General features: G+C 37.6%; 1 protein-coding gene across 1 annotated transcript in view; it reads left to right on the forward strand.

Moving 5' to 3' along the window:
* MBTPS2 (membrane bound transcription factor peptidase, site 2) overlaps positions 1–19980 on the forward strand; it is a 40891-nt gene extending 20911 nt beyond the window's left edge. The window contains exons 6-11 of the mRNA XM_021079698.1: positions 3040–3158; positions 4415–4595; positions 13115–13209; positions 13573–13768; positions 15623–15698; positions 16961–19980. Coding sequence (XP_020935357.1) covers positions 3040–3158; positions 4415–4595; positions 13115–13209; positions 13573–13768; positions 15623–15698; positions 16961–17183 — 890 coding nt within the window. The 3' untranslated portion in view covers positions 17184–19980. The remainder of the gene's footprint in view (positions 1–3039; positions 3159–4414; positions 4596–13114; positions 13210–13572; positions 13769–15622; positions 15699–16960) is intronic.

Genomic DNA, 24312 nt, shown 5'->3' on the forward strand with positions numbered 1-24312 from the left:
CTCCTCTGTGCCCCTGGACTGTTGCTTGGATGAAAAAAGCCAAAGTTATATGGTGATATCATCCTGAAAGGGGAGAAATAAGGTGCAGGCATTTAGCATTCCTAGTGGACTGTTCCTTCCTTAGGACCTAAGGGGAAAGCTAAATTTAGCACATGGTAATGGTGGCACATCCAATCAATGGGGATGGATTATTTTATGAAATTCTTTTGGGACTAGCAACAGGGTGAGGGGATGGTATCACTGTATTCCTAAATTAGTTTCACTAGAGGAAATTCCAGTGGGTCAAAGAAATAGAGGGGTTTTTTGTTGTTGTTTTAATTTCGTTATTAAAATGATACTACGAAAGCAGTACAACAAAACACAGGTGAGTTCTATCATCTTGAACTGGGCAAGGCTTAATACAAAGGAGGCATTTGGCCACACCAAAATTTAAAACGTATGCATAGGCAAAACTATAAACCAAGCCAGACAAACTGGAGGAAAAAGATTATAATAAGATTATAATACGCCTTATGAAAGAACAAATTGCTCAATGTATATATTACAAATAATAACGTATATAGATGTAAAAATTAGTAAAAAAGTCAAAAAATATGAACTGACAATGGATAGAAGTAGGCAATTCTCAGACAAAAGGAAATACAAATAGCTGTTTAATAAACAAGAGAAGTGTACAAACTCATTCATAATTAAAGAAATAGTGGAGTTCCCTGATGGCTTAGTGGGTTAAAGATCTGACATGGTCACTGCTATGGCTCCGGTTACTGCTATGAGATGAGTTCAGTCCCTGGCCTGGGAACTTATGCATGCCATGGGCGAGGCAAAAAAAAAACAAATAGAGACGAAGAGATTTGACTTTTCACCTACCAGATGGCAGTCTAAAATTATGATAGCATCCCATGTTGTGTGGGGAAACATGCCAATTATGAGAACATAATGCAGACTTGTTGGAGGTCAATTTTAACGCACATAATTTTTGACCTAACAATTCCATTTCTGTAATTTTCCATACCCTCACAGATGCATACTTAATTAGATGCATAACAATATGAGCTAAGCTGTTTGTTGCAGCATTGTATGAAAATGTTAAAACAGTCTAAGTGATCAGTAGTAGGGAATATTATAAATAAGTCAATATGTTTTTTTAAAATGGACTACTCTAGCAGATATAAGGAATGGGTTATGTATGAATGTGTAGATAAGGAAAGTCTGAAATATATACATGAAAAAGCAAACTGTAGTTTCTACTAAATAGCTTGATAACATCAGTATTTTTAAAAAATCTTTCTGTTATAGAACAGAAAAAATTGCTTACCCAATGTTTTAAACTAGAGGAACATCTTACACTGCAAATATGGTACATGGAACATGTATTAGCTAGTTATCTGGCTGCTCTAATAGCTAAAAGTAAAAGACTTAAACTCTCATAAAACATTGGAAATGTAAGTAGTTCAATGCTGATATGATAATTGTATGATTTGGAGGACTCAAACTCTTTCTCTCCAAGCTCTTGTCTTCCCAGCATGCAGCTTCTATGTCATGTCATGGATTTGGGTTAACTCCATCATAGCTACATTCTGGCCAGTAAGATAACCCCCATCACTTCCACTAGCATCCATTGACCAAAACACAGTCATATGGCCATACTCAGTTTCCTGAGTTTGGGAGATGTCTTTAAGTTACATTTCTATCATTTTAGAACATTGCTTCTCAACCACTGGTGCTTTCGCCCTCCTAGGGATGTTTGGAATGTGTGAGATGGGGGATATTGTTTTGTTGTCTCAGTGACTGGAGAACGCTAATGGATTCAGAGGATGGAGTCAGGAATGCTCTATATCCTGTATTGTAAGGGACAAGACCTGCACAACTGGGCTTCCCCTGTGGTGCAGCCAGTTAAGTATTTGGTGTTGTCACTTCAGTGGCTCAGTCCACAGCTGTGGCACAGGTTTGATCCCTGGCCCAGGAATTCCCACATGCCACAGGTGCAGAAAAAAAAAAAAATCCTGCACAACTAAGAATCACACTCCTGGGAGAGCTGGTAGTGCCTCCACTCTGCCCTGTGGGAAAAACTGTACTAAAAGGGAAGGATCGGTATGGGAAGGGGACTATTTAGTGGTATTCTAGTGAGTGTTTGACACCTGGCCCTGGAGGGGAGGGTGGAGAGCTCTCATATGTAGTATTTGCAGGTTTCTGTGGTGTAAATACTCCCACCATGACCAATTTTTTTTTTTTTTTTAATTTTATGGCTGCACCCACAGCATAGAGAAGTTTGTGGGTCATGGCCTGAATCTGAGCCACAACTGCCACCCAAGCCATAGCTGCTGCAATGCCAGATCCTTTAACCCACTGCTCTGGGCCAGTGAGCAAACCCACACCTCTGCAGTGACCTGAGCTGCTGCAGTCAGATTCTTAACCCACTGCACCATGGCCAATTTTAGGTCACCAAACTGATGTTCCTGAGGGAGGAATTGGCGAAAGCAGCATGGTCAACTATGGCAAGCTGGTAGGAGCAGGCTTCAGCACACCACTGGGTTCACCTAACCATCTCTATACATGTAATGGAGATAGTTGTACTCTTGATGTATGAATCATACCCCGGTTGAGCAAGAATGAACTTTTATTTGATGGCTCTGAAGTTCCTTTCAAAGATCACAAGTATGTTTAAATTAATATGTATACATTATCTTTTCAGGGGGTATAATAAGTAGAAGATAGTCTATTCATATTGTGTATACACACATCTCTATAATAAAGATATATATGTAATAAAGTGTAGATTCTAATAGTGTTAAGTCAAATTAGTGTGTGGTCTTCCTGGTGTTATATTAACATGCTCATTTTAGATTTCAGTATCTGAAATGGGAGAAGCCTCTAGCTGAATATCTGTCTGCTGTACTAATAAGTAGATCTCTCTACCTCACACCTTCTCTGGTTACTTTACTAATTTATCAGAATGCATAGGTGTCCTGAAGTCCAAATACCTGGAATGATATCATTCTGCCCCTGGTTGAGCTTATTCCTTTTTTTCTTTCCTTTCAGGTATCTGGCACAATTTCGTCCTTGCACTCCTGGGTATCTTAGCTCTTGTTCTCCTCCCTGTAATTCTCTTGCCGTTTTATTACACTGGAGTTGGGGTGCTCATCACTGAAGTTGCTGAGGTAAATATAGATTACTTGGGGTATACTTTCACCAGAATTTGTGATGTAGTGCTTAGTATTTTATGTCAGGAACTTTTTTATTCAAATACTTCTCATATAGAGAATGCTTAGTTTCTTCTGAAGAAATTATTTGTAATCCTTTCAAATCGAACAGATAGTTTTGTAAAACACATTGGCTTTTTTTTTCTTTTTCTTTTTTTTTTTGTCTTTTTGCCTACTTTCTAGGGCCGCTCCCATGGCACATGGAGGTTCCCAGGCTAGGGGTCTGATCAGAGCTGCAGCTGCTGGCCTATGCTGCAGCCACAGCCACAGCAACGCAAGATCCAAGCTGCGTCTGCCACCGACACCACAGCTCATGGCAACGCTGGATCCTTAACCCACTGAGCAAAGCCAGGGATCAAACCTGCAATTTCATGGTTCCTAGTCAGATTCATTAATCACTGAGCCACGACGGGAACTCCACATTGGCTCTTTTAAAATAATGAAAATTGAGGCATTCCTGCTGTGGCCCAACGGGATTGGAAGCATCTTTACAGCACTGGAATGCAGTTTTGATCCCCAGCCTGCTCAATGGGTTAAAGGATCCGGTGTTGTCACAACTGCACTTGCAGCTCAGATCTGATCCCTGGCCTGGGAACTTCATATGCTGCAGGGTGGCCAAAAAAGAATAAAGTAGAATAAAATCAAATGATATGCTGAAAATTGTTTCTGTTCTGAATTAGAAGAATAATACCAAGATTTTCTACCTATAGTTTGTTGATAAGATGCATCGTTTACCTTTACTGTTTATTTTTACAACTACTTTTGAGTCAGATGTCTTTACTCCTAAGAAATAAGAAAGATGAAACCTAGGCTAGCCCCCCAGAACATTTCATGGGAGTTTAAGTTAATGTCTTCAGTTCTGAATTTCACTTCCTTAGACTACTATGATGTATCAAATGTTCTATTTACAGTTTGGAAAGAGGAAGATTACCTTTATGAGCAGCTGGCTCCCATATTCATTGTGCTGACTTTATCATCTGCATATTTGGAACTGTATTTAGATAAGGACTTGTTTTCTAGTTTTATCCATTGACAGTATAGGGTTGGGTTTTATTTTGTTAGTTTTTAAAGACTATTTATTCATCTTGGATTCAAGGCTAGATTATTTTCTACATTATTCAAGATGTTCTCCTTAAGTCAGTGTTTCTATTTGCTCAGACTAATCATAGCTTGTCTTCACACATTATCTGATTTGGTACTGCCCTCTTCCCAAGGACTCACCTGCCATTGGACCCAGAGGCCTTTTTGTGGGAGACCTTGTCACCCATCTACAGGATTGTCCTGTTACTAATGTACAAGATTGGAATGAATGTCTAGATACCATCGCCTATGAGCCCCAAATTGGTTACTGTATAAGTGCATCAACTTTACAGCAGTTAAGCTTCCCAGTTAGAGGTGTGTATATTTCCTCCATATAATATAATGCTTCCAGCAGCAGTATTTGCCACTCACTAATTCATAGATAATGTCTCAAAATTTACTTTATTCTAACTTCTTTAAAACAAATCAGTAAAGTAATAATAGGCCTAAACCAGTAAACATTCTTCTTGGTAAGTTAGATACTAATATTTTATGTTTTGTTTATTATATATTGTTGAACTTATAAATAATTTCATATTCGATTTACAGATCTCTGGTATCTAATTCTTTCAGCATTTACAAAACACTTGTGTTAAGTCAGCATTCAAGTTCAACCATAACCAATTAACTAACTTCCAGTAATTAAATACCCTTATGCTATATGGATGGTAGCATGTCCAAAGCTGTTTGGGGTTAGAGGTATTTTATGTGGCAGGCATCCAGAGGCAGTCATCTTGGTGTCCAAAAATACCCTCTGAAGTCATAACTTTTGTTCTGTGTAGTAGGTGACGGGGGGAAGCAAGTTTATTCTCAAAAGCTGCCAAATTTATTTTTAGCTCTTTTAGCTCTGAGAAACCAGTTTCCCAATTCTAAATACAAAATCATGGGACCCCAAATTATTGAAAATGTTGGAAAGTACAAATTGTGCTCACAGACTACATCTTACTTGTCCACATCTACTGGAGTTAAGAAATATGATTAATTATCAAGAATAACAGTATTAATTACAGTATGCAACAGTGGCAAAATAGTAAAAACTGATTTAAAATTTTTTTCAAAATCTTCCATGTATAACCCATTTTTAAGAACTTTTTATTGCAAACATTTTTCAAACATATGTAAATGTCAGGAGATTAGTATAAATGAAATCTCATGCATCCTTCTCCTAGCTTCAGCAATTAGCAACATTTTGGCAATTTTTTCATCCAGGCTGCCCACTTTTGAGGAAGCTATTTTAAAGCACATCCCAGGTATCCTGTCATTTCACCCATAAACTTCAGGATATCTTTAATAGATGATGACCTTTTAAACATGACCACAGTACTGTTATCACACCTAACAACATTAATGATAATTCCTAATATCTAGTTAGGAAAAATCACTCTCCCGGATTTTTTATAATTGGTTTAAGTTGGTTGGTATGTCTTTTAAGTCTTTCTTAAGTTGTAACAATTCCCCCTGACATTTTTTTTAGTAGCATTTGTTGAAGAAACTGAGTCATTTGTTTTTTGTCAAACTTCCCACATTCTGGATTTGTCTAGGTATGTTATCCTTAAGATATCATTCACATGTTCAAGTATCCCCCAAACTTCCTGTAATTAGTAGTTAGGTCTAAAGGCTTGATTAGATTTAGGATCCATTTTTGGCGAGGGCAAAAATACCTCAAAGGTAGCAGTCATTACTTCATATTGCATCTCATGTTTTTCCATGTATCTCATCTTCTCAGTTGGGTGTGAAATCCACAGTGTTCTTCCGTAAGAAAAAAAAATAATGATAATAATAATCCATTATTTCGTACTTCTTCAGTCCTTTATCATTTACCTCAAGTTCCTCTAAATTTTTTCTTTTCTTTTTTCTTTCTTTTTTTTTTTTTTTAAAGCTGCACCCACAGCATATGGAAGTTCCCAGGCTAGGGGTCAAATCAATCAGAGCTGGAGCTGCTGGCCTACACCACAGCCACAGCAACATGAGATCCAAGGCATGTCTGCGGCCTACACCACAGTTCACAGCAACGCTGGATCCTTAACCCACTGAGCAAGGCCAGGGATCAAACCAGATTCCTCATGGATCCTAGTCGGGTTCATTACTGCTGAGCCACAATGAGAACTCCTCTAAATTTTGTATAATCTGTATTGAATTACAAAAGCCAAAATGAGATAGTAATTAAATAATGTTCTTTCCAATAGGGGTTGTTTTATTTAGGCTATCTGCATTTCAGATGTTTAAGGTTTTGTGTTTTTCCCATCAGACAGAATGGAAGTGAAATTTTTTGAGTATTTTACCATTATGAATTATATGCTGTATTTTAGGGGTATTTGTTTAAAAACCTAAAGCAGATATTACTCTTTCCATGCTAATAAAAAATCCCTAGGAGTTCCTATTGTGGCTCAGCAGGTTATGAACTCAACTAGGTTCCCTGAGGATGAAGGTTCAATCCCTGGCCTTGCTCAGTAGGTTAAGGATCCGGCGTTCTGTGCTGCCGTGTAGGTTGCAGATTTAATACGGATCTGGTGTTGCTGTGGCTGTGGTGTAGGCTGGCAGCTGTAGCGCTGGTTTGACCCCTAGCCTGAGAACTTCCATATGCCACAAGTGCAGCCCTAAAAAGAAAAAAAAATACAAATCCCTAAATAATTCTTCAATATTTGTTTCATCTCCTTAGGAACAACTGTATTGGGATACTTGTTGATTTTGCATGATTACTATCTGAAAAACCTCTACCTCTATTTAATCATTTTTTAATGGAGTGCATATACTTAGCCAAATAATAGGAATCTTTATGCCTGTAAATGTGACTTAAAGTATATACATATTGGAATTCCCTAATGGCTCAGTGGGTTAAGGATCTGATGTTATCACTGCTGTGGCTTGGGTCACAGCTGTGGCGCATGTTTGATCCCTGGCCCAGAAATTCCCACTGTGGCACAGTGGGTTAAGAGTCCAACTGCAGCAGTTTGGGCTGCCACAGAGGCATAGGTTAGATCCCTGGCCCAGCACTGTGGGTTCAAGGATCCAGTGTTGCCACAGTTGCATCTCAGATTCAGTCCCTGGCCTGGGAACTTCAGTATGCAATGGGTGTGACCAAAAAAAGATAAATAAATAAATTTTTAAATAAATAAGTAAAATAAAATAAGAATTTACACTACTTCAAAACAGTAAAGTCATCTTGGAAAGATCTGACCCTGAAAGTGCTCATAAGTAGTCCCGGCCAATCATTTCTGGCCTCATTTCATACCCTGACTTTCCTAGGTGTATTATTAATTTTTTAAGATATTCTCTAATATATTAATTAATTAAGCTATTAGTTAAACAGATTAGATGTTCTCCTTAAAATATCAACAGGTAGGAGTTCCTGTTGTGGCATAGCAGAAACGAATCCGACTAGGAACCATGAGGTTACAGCTTCGATCCCTGGCCTCACTCAGTGGGTTAAGGATCCAGTGTTGCCGTGAGCTGTGGTATAGGTGGCAGATGTGGCTCAGATCTGACGTGGCTATGGCATGGGCCAGCAGCTGTAGTTCTGATTGGACCCCTACTCTGGGAACCTCCGTATGCCAGTGGTTTGGCCCTAAAAACCAAAAAAAAAAAAAAAAAAAAAAATTAGAAAAATGTGGATCTGTCAGACATGAATATACATTTTATGAAATTATTGGGACCTACTTTTTTCTTCTGTTAATCCTTTCCTTTTCGATTTTTAAATATTAACCTACTAAACTATGAGTATCAACAACAGAGCCAGGGATGGTTTAATTCCACCTCTGACCTTGGTGCTTGGGGCAAGCCTGAAGATCTTGTCCATTACACTCCTTGGAGAATGAATGGCCTTTCCAGGAAGCCCCAAAAACGACACTGGGTGAGGTCTTGGAGCCCTTTGTACCTAAATAGATCTCTGGTTTCATTCTGCCTCAGAACAAAACAAACTTTTCCCCTATTCATATTCAAGCCTCTGCTTAATTTAGGATTGCTCTATATCCATATGCCATTTAGTGATTTGAATGAGACTAAAAGTTACAGATAAGAACTAGTTTGGTTCTTTTGGGAGACTATTTTCTAACAAATAGCTTGCATCCTCTTTATTTAGTTTGAAGGGACACTCTTCATTTCATATATGCCTAAAGCTAAATTACTTTTTTCCTTTGCTGAAAGCATTGTCTTGGGTAAGAAAGACAACTTGATTAAGTGTAGCATTTGAACTGCATTTTAGGGAATGTGAGATGGAATACTAAAGGCAACTCCTTCCTAAATTGAAGCTATGAGCCCAGACTCAGGCATCCCCTTTGAATAGCCTGTATTCCTGTTCAAAGGAGGTGAAGGAAGAAGTTCTTATTGTGGCTCAGTAGGTTAAGAACCTGACTAACATCCATGAGGATGCAGGTTTGATCCCTGTCCTTGCCCAGTGGGTTAAGGATCTGGCGTTGCTGTGAACTGTGCTGTAGGTCACAGATGGGGGCTTGGATCTGGCGTCACTGTGGCTGTGGCTGGCATCTGTAGCTCCAATTTGACCCCTAACCCAGGAACTTCTGTATGCCCCAGGTATGGCCCTAAAAACCAAAAAAAAAAAAAAAAAAGGACACGAGGGTATATACCTGTAACTGCCTGGCAAGGGGAACATTGTCCTGTCTTATGAATCTTTAACTGAAGTGAGATAAGACCCTTTGTGACCTAGTTTAAGATAATAAAAGGAAAACTCTGGAAATGTTTTCCACATAGTTTGAGTACCCAGATTGTTTTTATGCCTAAGTTTTCTCTAATGTTTGGGAAAAAGTATCTGTTTTCTCATTGTGAATATCAAGGTATGTTTCAAGCTTTCTTTGCTCTCATCATTTGAAGAGAGTGTGTATGTGAATGTGTGCATGTGTGTGTGTGTGCGTGTGTAATTTCTTAACTGCTTGTCACTAGGTGGTGCTGGTACAAATTCTACTGTAGAACTAAGAATAAGTAGGTTTGCCTGCTTATATTAGAATTCTAGTTACATTTATATATTTATTAAGCTAAGGTAAGAAAATTGTTCAGTTGATTTTAGTGATGTAGAAAGTAGGGAAGACTGTGAACTATCGATTGAAAAGGTCTCTTCCTTCCTGCCTAATTCCAAAATCACCTCTGGTCTAGACCATGCTTTGAAGGCTAGACTATTTCCACAAGTATCTTAGGGTACATTTGGAATATGCAGGTTCTCCCTGTAGTGATTATGAAACTGATCTGGTTTTAATTGTCCTTATTATCTCCCAGCCTGAGGACATTTAAGGGACAATTCTAATCTCCTAGAGTTAAATTGAACCTGTGAGAGTTCCCGCTGTGGCATAACGGGATCGGCAGAATCTCTGCAGCACCAAGAGTGCAGGTTCGATCCCCAGCTGGGCACAGTGGGTTAAAAGATCCGGCATTGCCGCTGCTGTAGCATGGGTTGCAACTGCGGCTTGGTTCTGATCCCTGGCCTGGGAACTCCATGTGCCATGGGACAGTCAAAAACAAACAAACAAACAAACAAAATTAGACCTATGAATGTCTCCTGGACCTCTCATTGCAGTCTTGAATGTACTTCCCAAAGTAGAATTGGATTTGTCTTTCATGTTGATAGCAGTATATTGATGTGAAAACTATCTGTGGTACCCCCGATTTATGGGTTGAGAATTGAGTCACAGAAAGGAAGTGATTTGTCCTTTAATGTGACCCAGTAGAAAAGATTCTAAAATAAAAAACATTTTTAAACCTACAACTATTTTTTAATAATTGATAAACAGAAATATAAAATTTACTTCTCACATGGTAATAAAATACTGAACTCTTTAATGGAAAATTCTGTATGTCAGGAGGTTATTGATCTTATCAGGGCAACCACAGCCATCAGTTTGTGTTTTGATTAGAATAATCACTATAGGAAAAAGCCATAACCTCAAGATCACAAATTAGTGATAGCCTAGAGGTCAAATCCAGACTTGCTAGATGTATGTGTTTTGGCTTACACAATACTTTTAAAATTCTTAGTTGGCTGCCAAGATTTAAAAGAGGTTTCACATGTGGGCCCAGATTTCTTATTTCTCTTGGAATACAATGGATGATCTCTAGACTCTGGGCCTCAAATTGAGTGGCCTGGCTGCAAACCCCTTAAAACAGGGTATATATTCTCTAATTCACAGTCCTCACTGTGTCCTCTTTTTTTCTACACACAATCTGCTTCATTTATTTGATAACCTGCTTGACCTGTTTAAGCTTTTGTGTTATCAGACATGTTATATCAATAGTGATGTCAAATTCTTGACTTTCAATTCTGTATTGCATACAATCCAAGAAAAATTAAGGATCAAGCATCAGATGTAAATTTTTAAAAATCATTGCTGATACAAAGGCAAGTGGCATAGAATATCATTTACATATTCAATGCATACTGAGTTTTCCACCTTATATAAGACACTAAGAAACATTGCCCTCAAGGACTTCACAGTCTAATTGAAGAAATAGACTATGCCCACATTACAGTACAAGGTTAAATGTGTGTAAATACAAAAAATATTGGGAGTTGTGAGAGCTGGTGGTGGTCAGTCTTGACTGAAAGGACAAGGATGGGTTTCATGGCAGCAGTTATTGAGCTGGGCCTCAAGAGTTTATTTTCAGGAGGCCAATATAGATGAACCGCAGCACCATAGACTGACTAGAAGGTGATCAAGGACCTGCTAATAATTTGGCTCAGCAAGAAGAGAGTATGAGATAAGGTGATTTGATGTGATTTGATTTTTTGACCACTGCATATGGAACTTCCCAGGCCAGGGATCAAATTTGAGCCATACTTGTGACCTATGCCACAGGTATGGCAACACTTGGTACTTAACCTGCCACACTACAGCAGGAACTCCAAGGTGAGGTGGCTTTTTTTTTAAAAAAGTAGAAGTCTTTACATATTAGGCTGCTGAGTTAGACTTTCTCTGGGAGCAGTGCAGAGTCCTTGGAAATTTGGATTAGAAGAACCACATTCTTAGAGTTCTACATTAGAAGGTTAGTCTGAAGCATTCAGTATATAGGACAAGTTTACGTATGAGAGCTAGGTGATGAACAAGATATGTTAAAACTGTTCACATGGGATTAAGTGAGAAAAAATTGGAATCTACATTGTGAATAGATAAAGAGAAGAATAATGAGGTAAAAGGGGGTGGGGGGATGCACCGAGGGTTTGGGATGGAAATGCTATAAAATTTGGTTGTGATGATCCTTGTACAACTAGAAATGTAATAAAATTCATTGAGTAATAACGATAATGAGGTAAAAATTGGTGTGACCTGGCAACTGATCAGAGAGGATATTAAGGGCTTTAGCCTGGATTGATATTTTTTTTAATATTAAACAACTTTTTTCCTTAGAGTTTACCATAGGGCTGATGAATGATTATAGACACGAGTTTGTGCCATTAGATATTCACAGTTTGCTTTCATATTTTAAATATTACTCATCACCCAAAGTTTAAATATCCATTCAGTTTTGATTTAAAAAAAAAAAAAAGCAAAACTACCTGCATTATAGAGAAGAAATCGATTCATCTTTTAGTTCCCTTTACCTCTGTTTTGTTCTTCACTTTGTGTTGGCAACAGTGTATGTTTAGGGAAATCCAGTCTAACCAAATCATCTAGGGAAAAAAAAGATTTAAAGACAAACAAAAACTTTTGTCTGAAATACAAAATCCTTATAAAGTCAGATTGCTTATCAACATCCATTTTCATGTTAGTACTCCTAAAGACACTTAGTAACAGGAAAGCTTTTTGTAGTATTGGAAATCGGGGATAACATCACTCTTCTTCAGCACGTCTGAATTTGGTAGTATGTATATAAGATTCTAAGTTTAATTGGTCTTTGCAACACATCAATTTTGATTTACAAGTTTGATGTTCTAAATGCAGGAAACCTTCCAAAATAAATATTTGGAAATATTTTTCTGTCCCAGCCATATCCCTATTCCTTATGCTGTCAGGTTTTTGGTAGACTCCTGAAGCAGTCTACCAAAGAACTTGAAAACAATAAATGAATAATGGGAATAAATAATTGCCCTGTCTCTGTTGCCTTCCAAAAAATGGTACCTGGATTACTGGCATACAGGCAAATATCTGCATATCTGTGGGGTCAGATTGTGCTGTCCTGATTCTAGGGGGAAAGCCTCAAGATAAACCTGGAGGCATATGGTTGATATAATAATAAGGATGTCCTGGAGTTCCTGCTGTGGCACAACAGGATTGGCATCATCTCTGCAGCACCAGGACACAGGTTCAATCCCAGCCCAGCACAGTGGGTTAAAGGATCCAGCATTGCCACAGCTGCAGCATAGGTCACAACCGTGGCTGGAATCTGATTCCTGGCCCGGAATGCCATATGCCATGGGGAAGCCAAAAAATGGGAACAAAGGAAAAAAAGGTATCCTTAGGGATCAGAGTCTCTTAAGCATCCACTAGCTCACTCTGCTAACACCACAGCATAGGGGTTCAGTAGCGATTGGATCAGCAGCATTAGGGGATCTCATAGTGGCTCATTAAATATTTGTGCTTGACCAGCTGCAGTTATTGCAAAACCTACTGAGACCCTGGAACTCGGGCTTTATGCATGAGTAAGTTTATATGAAGACTATTAATCTAGGGTAATTTCTGCTTCTTGATTTCAAATTGGCTCTTTTTGTAATGTAAGATCAAACTCTTCAGCAAGTAGCCAACAAGCTAAACTCTCAATTATACAGTTCTCTGGATTCATATGCAATTTATTTAATTCTTTTTGTTTTAAAACAAAATTCTTATTACAAATGTACTTCTATATAGTGGGTTCTTTTCTTATATAACACATTCTAATAAACTATTTCTCTTTAGCGTACAAACGACTAGATGGTTCGACCGAATGCTGTAACAATCACAGCCTTACAGATGTGTGCTTTTCCTATAGAAATAATTTTAATAAGCGTTTGGTAAGTTGTCCCTGAAGCAATCTTGCTTGCCTGATACAATTATTGCAAAATAAGCATATAGAACTAAAATGGAATCTATAAAAGCATCACCCTCTTGCTTTTTATCATTTTATTAAAATCTCTATGTTTCACATATCATGTTTCATTTGAGAATCTTTAAAAATGTTACAGTGTTAATATCTTATGCGGCCTAAATGGAATAATTGAATCTGATTTATAGTAGATAAACATAAATGGCACTTCCTTTATATGAACTTCATTCCTAATATGCTAGGTGACATGAAAGATATTGAAGGAATGTTAACCTGCTGTTTTTCTTGTTAAATCATTTTTAGTATTGACTAATTAATATTTTATCCCTAGCATACATGTCTACCTGCCCGGAAAGCAGTTGAAGCCACCCAAGTTTGTAGAACCAATAAAGATTGTAAAAAAAGCTCAAGTTCAAGTTTCTGTATAATACCTTCTTTGGAGACTCATACTCGCTTAATAAAAGTGAAACACCCACCTCAGATTGATATGTTGTATGTAGGACACCCACTGCACCTTCATTACACAGGTGGGTATTATTGTGGTAGACCCTCAGAACATCATGAAGATGGCATATATTCTCAGTGGTAGAAACTCAGTACAAATCTTGCATTCATTTTATTTATTGTATTTGATCACCTTTCAAAGTCTTGCTAACTTGTTCTTAAGCATTAAGTGAAATCTAAGCAGTAGGAAAATAATCTGATTTTATAAAGCAGGATGAAGCTGAACCCCATGTTTGCCTATGGAGAGTGATGCATTTTTCCTTCACCACCATTTGTGTCCAAGTCTCTGAAAGTTTATTAAATCTATCCAAGCTACCAAAACAAGAACAACATGTGCCAAAGAATACCAGGAATCATAGTGATAATGGCCATAAAATAATTTTTGTATGACACATGAATTTTATATGAATATAATTTCAAAGCCAGGCCAGCGTAGTTGATTTAGTAGTGGCAGCATGATTGGATTAAATATATAACTTTTCCATATGGCTGAAAATCATATAGTCTAACTTACTTTGTTGTACAAGATTTTCTTATGTTCCTTTTTTGAATAATAGTGTTATTGAAATAAATTCACATACCATACAATTCACCCTTTTAAAGTATACAATTCAGTAGTTTTTAATATATTCAGAGTTGTATAACCATTGCTACAGTCTAGTTCAAGAAAATTTTCATCACCCCACAAAGAAAGCCATACCTATTAGTCATTCATTCCATTTCTCAACACACGCCACCACCACCACCGCAGCCCTTGGCAACTACTAATCTACTTTCTGTTTCTGTAAATTTGCCTCTTCTGCACATAAAATTTAAATGGAATATTTTGTGACTATGCGAAACTTAGCATAATGCTTTCAGGATTCATTCATATTGTAGTATGTGGTCAGTATATCATTTCCTTTTTATGGCCAAATAATATTCCATTGTATGGCCATATTACATTCTCTGTATTTATTCATCAATTGATGAACATGTAGGATTTATGTTATTCTTTAAAGAATCCCTCATTGCTCCATAGTCATAACCTAAGATACAACTTGCGTCATGCTTCTTATTTATGAGTTTGACACTAGGTGGCTCTGAAGTACAGATAATTACATCATCCTCAACAAATGTAAAAATGTTCCTTTTTAGGTAATTCAGAAATGTGTGCTATGGATTCTCTCTAATTACAAGAGAGTCTTTAAGTGTTTTGAAGTAAAACAGGATTGTGGAATCCACAAAGTGGAAGAGACCTTAAAAATCCCTTAGTCTTTTTTTTTATGGCCCCCCGGTGGCATATGGAGTTCCTGGACAAGGAATGAAATCCAAGCCAGAGTTGTGACCTACACCACAGCTGCAGCACCGGGATCCAGCATTGGGCCAGCGATCCAACCCTGCGTCTCTGCCACTGGCTGCAGAGGCACTATCGATCCTGTTGTGCCGTAGCAGGAACTCCGAAAATCCCCCTAGTCTTAATCCTAATTTTAGGAGTGAAGAGAAATTTAGACCAAAAAGAGATTAAGTGCCATAGTAGTTGGAGTGAATTTGATTTTAAGGTTATACCTCTTTGAAAGAATAAGGACTCTAGTGTGTTTTTAAAGTCAGTCTCTGTGTTTGGTAATCATACTTGGTATATAATCAGTTTTATCTTACTCTTACCTCAAAATATAAGTACACACTGGGACATGAATTTCTCTATTACACTATGTTTATTTGATGTTCTAGTATTATCAGTTGCTTTCATCTGCGAGGCATTTGGCCTGCCTGCATTTGTTTGGGGAGGGCTTTCTCAATCAATTTAATAGGCCAGCCCAATTTTTAGCCATATGGTAAAGTTCACATGCTGTTGCTTATCTGTATAAATAATATTCATTATTGTTTTTCTTTTTTAGTGAGCATCACCAGTTTTATCCCACGTTTCAACTTCCTAAGCATAGATCTGCCTGTGGTTGTGGAGACATTTGTCAAGTATCCTTTCTGGTGTGAAAAATGTTCTAAAAGCACACTACTTGGAACTGGTATGTTTTACCTTGAGTAGAGAGCATGCACAGACCTTATAAGTGCCAATCAATTGCTAATAACTTAAAAAAAAAAGAGAGAGAGAGATTTTAAAGTTGAAAAAAATCAGAAAGTACCTAGCAAGAAAGAAGTCAGGAAAGAGATTGACTGGTAAAAGAGAAAGGTGAAGATGAGGAAGGGTTGGAACTAGAATACAAATTGGGAGTTGAAGTTAGAGGTCCGAAACTATTTAGTACTAGGATGAATGCTTCAGCAACTAATTGCGTGATGAATTCCACCCCTTCTGAGCCTGTTAGCTCTGACCAGGTGGAAGAATGAATAAGGGAGATCAAACTGGTTCCACTACCAAAATAGCATTCAGAGGACAAAGTCTCTTGTATTCTTTAGTCTATTACGTTTGCAAATAAAAGAAGAGATTTTAAGGCGTTCTCTGGTGGCTCAATGGATTAAGGATCTGGTGTTGTCACTGCTGTGGCTTGAGTTACAGCTGTGGCGCGGGTTTGATCACTGGCCCAGGAACTTACATGTGCCATGGGTGCAGCCAAAAAGAAAAGATGAAATTTTAAATTGATTATTATATAGAATTTGAATAAACTGAACAGTTTGGAAACGTTCTTCATTTTTGTTACTTTTAAATCTTTTTAAATTTCTTAATGATTTGCAGAAAAATGAGATGGAAAACAAATGAGCAAATTAGTAACAAATGAGTTGCTAAAAACTGTGTTCAGTCAAGATTGTACCTTCTTGACTACAGCTTTGTCTCAGAGGTATTTATACTATGACCTTACAGGTGATAGTAAAGTAGTGTTCGAGGAGCCAGATCTTTATAAATCTAATGTAAGTATACTTTGTAAGGATCAAAAAGTAGTTTTCCCTTATGTCTCAGTCCTTCCATTTTCCTTTCCCTTATTGTATCATTAAAGGGTTGGAAAAAGTTCGTCTTCCTAGGAGTTCATTATAGATTGCCACAGTTTGCAAACGGTTGGCTTTCATTTTTCTAGTCAAGATTTTTGAACTTCAAAATAAGCCATTTGTTTTAAATAGTAGAAATCTAAGAAGGAATTACCTTTACTAGTGGACAGAGATTTAAAGAAAGGAGGGAAGTCACCTATAATCACAAATCCAGTCCTAGTAAAATACCTGCTTCTGATTCCCAAGAAATGTGCTTGCATACAGACCTCGCTGTAGGCTCCTTGACTGACTTTAACCAGGTACCTGATTTCCCTCTCAGGAGCTCTGGCTATTGTTAATGCAGTGCCCTGCTTTGCTTTGGACGGACAGTGGATTTTAAACTCTTTCCTAGATGCTACTCTTACCTCAGTAATTGGAGACAATGACGTCAAAGATCTGATAGGATTTTTCATCTTGCTTGGTGGCAGTGTACTTTTGGCTGCCAATGTGACCCTGGGACTCTGGATGGTTACAGCCCGGTAATATTTGCTCTCATTTGATAGAATCTCTGAGCTACAATATACAATGTTGAAAACCTTACTTGGTATGAAATATAAAGTGTTTCCTTAAAATTACATTTTAGCCAAGAACTTAAGTTCTTCCTTTTTCCAGAGTATCCAAACTCTGGGATGAGGAATAAACAGAAGAAATGACAGGCATAGTCCCTGATTACCTTCTAGTTTTAATGACCAAACCTACAAACTTCAGACAGATGCTTGTGGAACAATTTCTAAACCAGTGCAGATTCATGTTAAACCATTTTTATGTGACTGTATGTCATGTTGAAATAATATAAAGGAAAACAGAATTGGGTGGGATTAATTAGGAAAAACTTCTTGAAAAAGTATCATTAATCCAGATTTGAAGGAGACCAGACTTTGGCCAAATAGAAGGGTGAGCATTTTCTTGGCCTATATCTCTTGTCCTTTTGTCTTGTTTGAGAAGTATTTTAAAATTAAATATTGTATTATTTTGTACTCTTGACAACTGAGATTACAATTAAATTAATAAAATTCCGTAAAAGAATCTGCTGATAGGAAAGGGAAAATCTTTGTCAAACGATGCCAAATACATGAACAAATAGGAAGTACAGTCTATAATATTGTGAAACATGTTTTGCCCAACAAGAGTTGCCCCTTTGATAATATGTCCCTGTACTCTCATAAAGCAGCACTAGCCTTGACATTCACAGTGAGCTGCGGGAACCATCTCCCATCTGCAGCATGTGAGCTGAGGCACTTAGGGGTGAGCCTTAGAGCTGAGCCAGGTGCGTCTTGTGGCAAATCACAAGGCAGATGGCAGGACCTTCTGCAGTCCTGGTTACCATTCTCTACAGAGCTGTAAAGCTTGGAACGCTTCCGGGGTAGCAGAATAGAAATGCTGTATATGTGCAGGGTTTTTTTGTGCTGCTGGGGCTAACTGGGGCCTAGCTCCTGGGTTCTGTCTTCAGGAAGCAACTACCTTAAGCCCTGAACTATACTCTGTCCTCATCAGTGGCTCCCATGTTTCTCTTTGTTGGGTAATTAAATACATAGTCCTTGTTTTCCATCTTTCCTCTAAGCTACCTCTGTGCATCCGTGAAAGACTTGATAGTACAGTGAGAATGGCTACACGTGGATTTGCCAGAGCCTGGAAACTGGCTCTTGAGCCCAAAAGAGCCCTGCCTAGTTTGAGATCTTTGAGACAGGAGATGCAACCATGGGTGATCCAGGAACTCAATAGGCCAGTGTGAAACTATTGGTCTTAGGAAGTATATGAGCATGCTGTTTGTTTGATGAAAAATACGTGCTTCTCTCATGTACTCAAGAACTTTAACAGTCTTGTATCCAACTCTTTCACTAAGTGAGGTATTCATGGGGTTCACCTCTTTGAGTCACCGAGTTGCTCTTTAGGCACTAGAACTTTGTAGTCATTTTTAAGGAAGTTTAGATTGTATTATAAATCTGCCTGCCTTCTTAAACAGAAATTATATATTGAATATAATTTAACTTTTTTTAAGTAACTTGAGGTCATCAGTTATTGCCACTACTTAAAACCATACGAATTACTGGTTTATCCTAGGAAAAAGGCATTTGTTCTATTTTTAGGCAGACAGTATTCCAGGATTAAAGTATATTAATTAGCAGAGTAATGCTCAGACCTGTTCAGGTAGTAAAGCTTGGGGAATACTATGAAATACTTACCTAATTAATTTGATTACATTAACAAAGCAGAATAGAAATGCTGTATATGTGCAGGTTTTTTTTTTTCTTTTTTAAAAATTTTTTATCGTAGTTGAGGGTTTGCTGTGTTGTTTTTTTTTTTTAACTGAGGAAAAATTTTAGTAGATGAAATCTTAGCTGTTAACTTCATTTTCTGAATAGAAAAATAACCCCAAACACCTCATTTTCTTACAGCTTTTAAACACCTTGGTCTTTTGCTCCATAGGGTCAGGATTTGGGAATGCTCTGTTAGGATATTGAGCAGATAGTCCCATTTTTACAAAAATGGCCTCATTGTTTAAGAAAGGAAACATTTCTCTTCAGCTTGACTGTGGGCACTTCTAGAGCAAGGATTGTGTCATTCTCATGTTTGCATCCCAGGCACAGTGCATGAGACATCAAAAGTACTTAATAAATGTGGTCGAATGGATAATGATTAGTGTTATTTATGGGTTAGAAAAGCATGTTTCTATTTAAGTAAGCTGTAAAAAGGTGTTATTGAGTATTTACTGTAAATATATGTCAGCATAAAAAATAATAACTTGGAAGGTCTTTTGTGTCCCTGGTATGTTATCATCTTGATGAAAATAATCCATTTTGGTTTTTGAAGAGCAATTAGAAAAATGAATTATTCTGAGGATTTGAAGAAAATGTTCTGTGTTGTCACATTGTTCAACAGTAAAACTTTCAGTGTTCCAACTGCATTGTTTACATTTGTGAGAGATGTTTTTAATCACTTACAGTCTGTAAGAATGTATATATTCTTTTCAGCATCTCAGTTTGAAAAGACATGCAGGTTAAACTTGACCTTTTGATAATCGCCCTTATAGGTCATTATCTGTTCTAATGGTAACGTGTAAACATGCTTCATGGATATGTGGCTCTCAGTCATCAGTTTGTCCTGTGGTTATTTATTGAATGTCCACATACTAATGGTGCACAGGTGTTTTTTTTCTATAAATCTTTCAACTGAGATGTAATTCATTCTTAGGCTTTAACTTGAAGATATCATAGTTGCTGGCATTTGATGTTTAGCAATAAAAGAATAAATGTGTACCAGCATTCCATGTTTTATCATCTATGTGTTGTCTTTTTTTTTTAATTTGTATTCCTCTCTGTCAAAATTGTTCCCTTTACGTAGAGTACAATCTTAGATGTTTTTAAATTCGTGATTCTAAAAGCAGCCTTCAGTTTTCACTCAAGCATTCTGTATGTGAAAGTTGTTGGCAGGCCACAGAAAAGTATTTTTAAATGAAATTCCTGTGCCCTCACTACTGTTTTGAAAATGGCCTGTTCATGGATGAGGAAAGAGGACCATCATGTTTCATTTCATTGGTGTCTGACAGAAGTCTTCCCTTAGTCTGTGTTTTTAGGAATATATGAAAATTTCACCTATGACATGAGGTTCTTCTTCACCTTTTGCCTTAGTGCTTCCTCCTTTGTCGACAGAGCCAACTTCCCTAACACACACACACACACACACACACACAGACATACACACACTTTCTTTCTCTCTCTCTCCTTCTCTCTCCCTCCCCCTCTTCCTCTCCTTTCTTGGTTACTAAGGCCAGATAAAATAGGCTGGGAATTTAGCCCAATTGCTGATTGGCTAGCTCCATTTCACACCTCCTCTTTGCTTCTGATCTCATTACACTACTGTTAAGAGCCACAAGACTAGATGACTGATTATCTCTCAGCTTTATTGAGATATAATACCATAAAGTTCACCTGTTTAAAGTATATGATTCAATATAATCTAATTTTCTTTTAATTACTCATCAAACAGTAGTATACCTATGCTTTAGTATAGCCTTTTAAGTACATCAACATGTGATAAAAGGAAGAAAAAAACTGTTTCAGTTATTTCACAGCTATTTTAACTCTGGAGTGGTTTTCAGCATTGGAAAAGAGTCGAGTACCAAAAAAAAATTTTTTTTGACCACGCCTGCAGAATGTGGAAATTCTTGGGCCAGGAGTTGAACCCACACCACAGCAGTGACCCAAACCACAGAAGTAGCAACACTAGACCTGCTGAGCCACCATGGAACTCCAGAAATTTATTTTTAAGGTAAAACATGAGGATATACTTCATTGAAAAAATAAGCCTTTTTAATCAGTGAATTTGCAGGCTACTCTTGTTGCTTAGGCCATATGAATTTGCATAATCCATTTTACATTTTATCAGACCATGGAAAATGAATTCAATGAGGGGAATGCCTCTATTTCAGAACTATTGCTACAGTAGGTTATATTCAGGGTGGAGATAGAAAAAAGAGCTAAAGGAAGTTGCAGTTCTAATTACCAAGCAGGTTGTATAATGTAATTTGATTTCCCATTAAAGAAAGAAAAAAACACTCTTATATCTTAGTGTTTTTTTAGCTAAAGATTGATGGATATTTAATAATTGTTCCTTCTTATTATCTGAATGCTTCTCAGACTTCTTTACTCAAGTGCTTCTGACACTGTGGAGGAGGGAAAATCCAGAAGTATCAAAGAGTAGAACCAGGTATTGTCTCTCCGTCCTCCTATAAAATTAAATCTCAGGAGTTCTCTCTGGCACAGTGGGATCAGTGGCATCTCTGCAGCACCAGGGCACAGGTTCAATCCCCACCCCAGCACAGTGGATTAAAGGATCTGGCTTTGCTGCAGTTGTGACGTAAGTTGCAACTGGCAGATCACAGCTGTGCCTCAGATCTGACCTCTGGCCTAGGAACACCATGTGCCATGAAGCGGCCAAAAAAATAAATAAGTCTCACTTCATCTTAAATTCATGTGGATTTTACATCCCATTAATCAGGCATCATAAAGCCAGTTCTATATATATATATATTTTTTTTGGCCTTTTTTGTTTTTTCTGGGGCCACACCCAAGGCATATGGAGGTTCTCAGGCTAGGGGACTAATTGGAGTTGTAGCCACTGGCCTACACCACAGCCACAGCAATATGGGATCCGAGCCGCGTCTGCAACCTACACCATAGCTCATGGCAACACCAGACCCTTAACCCACTGAGGGAGGCCAGGGATCGAACCTACAACCTCATGGTTCCTAGTCAGATTTGTTAACTGCTGAGCCACGACGGGAACTCCCATAAAGCCAGTTCTCTTAAAGATACGAAACTGTAAACAGTAATTAAACGTTAAATAATATTAAGTTTTTCTTCATGTCTAAAACATGTTTGTAGAAAGTAGTTTATAACAGCTGGTCTAGAGACTAAGTGACAGTCTATGTTTGTGTTTTTGGATCCATAGTGAAATAAAGATAATGTATATTATCTCTAATTACAAAATATTGTATGTAGGGAGTTCCTATCATGGCTCAGTGGTAAACGAACCTGACTAGCATCCATGAGGACATGGGTTCAATCCCTGGCCTCACTCAGTGGGTTAAGGATCTGGCATTGCCATGAGCTGAGGTGTAGGTTGCAGACGTGGCTCGGATCCCATGTTGCTGTGGCTGTGGTGTAGGCCAGTGGCTACAGCTCCAATTAGACCCCTAGCCTGGGAACCTCCATATGCCGTGGGTGCAGCCCTAAAGAGACAAAAAGACAAAAAAAAAAAAAAGTAAGTATACTGTTAAAAGGTTGCAGTAATTTCACTTAACACTTCTGAATTGCTCTCCAGAAATGGCTTTCTATAACTGACATTAATCGGCAAAGCATGAGGGTTTCACGTTCCCCCACAACCTTACCTTTACCTAAATTATCTGACTTCCATGTTCTGACAAATCCCTTAGGTGCAAAAGGGCATATCCTTAAATTTGCATTTCTCATATTACTAATAAGATTGTACATCCATATATTTGTTTAGCCATTTGGATTTTTCATTCTGCCAATTGCTTATTGATATCCTTTGTTCCATTTTCCATCAAGTGTCCTAAATTTTTCTTGTTGATCCATAGGAATAGGGATCGACAAATTACAGCTTGAAGGCCAAATCCTGCTTACCATGTATTTTTATAAATAAGTTTTTACAGACACACAACCATTATTCACTTCATTTATGTATTGTCCATGGTTGCTTTCATGCTACGACAGCAGCGTTCAACAGTTGCAACAGAGAACATATGACCCACAAAACCTAAAATATTTACTTTCTATTTACACAACAATCCATGTTCTAGATAGCAATCTCTTGTCTCTTTTACATGTTGCAAATAATTTTTCCTGGTCTATCACCTATCTGTAAATATTTATGTTTGAGGTCCCTTCTGGAGCAAGGATCCTTAGTTTGATATAGTCAAATCTATTAATTTCTTGATTCGTTGTTTGTATTTTATGAGTCTTACTTAAAAAGTTCTATCCTGTCCCAAAGTCACAATAATACCTTATACTTTCTTCTCTTTGCTTTAGAGTTGTATTTTCACAGTGTGATCTTTAATTTCTAAAATATATGGTGTGAGGTAGGAAATTGAGGTTTATTTTTCTATATAAAATGAACTCTTTTGGAGTTCCCTTTGTGGCTCAGCAGTTAACAAACCCAACTAGTATGAGGATGTGGGTTCCATCCCTGGCCTTGCTCAGTGGGTTAAGGATCTGGCATTGCCATGAGTTGTGGTGTAGGTCACAGATGTGGCTCGGATCCTAGGTTGATGTGGCTGTGGCATAGGCCTGCAGCTGCAGCTCCGATTAGACCCCTAGCCTGGGAACTTCCGTATGCCATGGGTGCAGCCATAAAAAGCAAAAACAAAAACAAAAACAAAAAATGAACTATCTTTAAAATAGATATAAAAGTATTTTCCTTTATAAGATTGTTAGTTTACCTAAAGTTAATATGATGCCTGACATGCTTGTGTTGCTATTATATGTTTAAACTATATTCAGAATGCAGAATTATGACATAAATTTGCACTCATATCTCAGTCTACACTGCTATTAGATCTTGCCTCCTTTCAGTGGGGCTTTTTGACTTCCAGTAACTTTGGGCTAGCTCTGATTATCCAGAATATCTCCCCAGGCCTTGACCCTTTTAAACACTTCTTCTGCCAATCAAATTGGACTTAAAATCATATTTAAGATGTTGGCTAAGGATTTGGCTCACTGAAACATCAAAATAGCTTGTGTTCTTATATGTATTCATTAATAGTAACATGGCCATTTACATCTGGTGTTACCCAAACTGTCTTAACTCAGAAGGTGGCACTGTGATAAACCAATATCAGGAGAGAATTGAAGTAGATTTAACTCAAGAGGACTAAATCAGACAGTAATAGAAAGCTATACACAGTCTGGGATATTGCATTTTGAGGTAAGCCTTTTTAAAAATAACTTTTCATTGCTTTTTTTTAGCTAGAAAGGAGGCTAAACTTCTTTCTTAATGTCTGTTCTTTTGCAGATTTTTTATCCACATCCTTTGCACACATTTCCGTTCAGTGATTATCACCTTACTTATCATCATCATTCAGGACTCATCT

The sequence above is a fragment of the Sus scrofa genome, chromosome X (genome assembly GCF_000003025.6).
Source record: "Sus scrofa isolate TJ Tabasco breed Duroc chromosome X, Sscrofa11.1, whole genome shotgun sequence".
NCBI lineage: Eukaryota > Metazoa > Chordata > Mammalia > Artiodactyla > Suidae > Sus > Sus scrofa.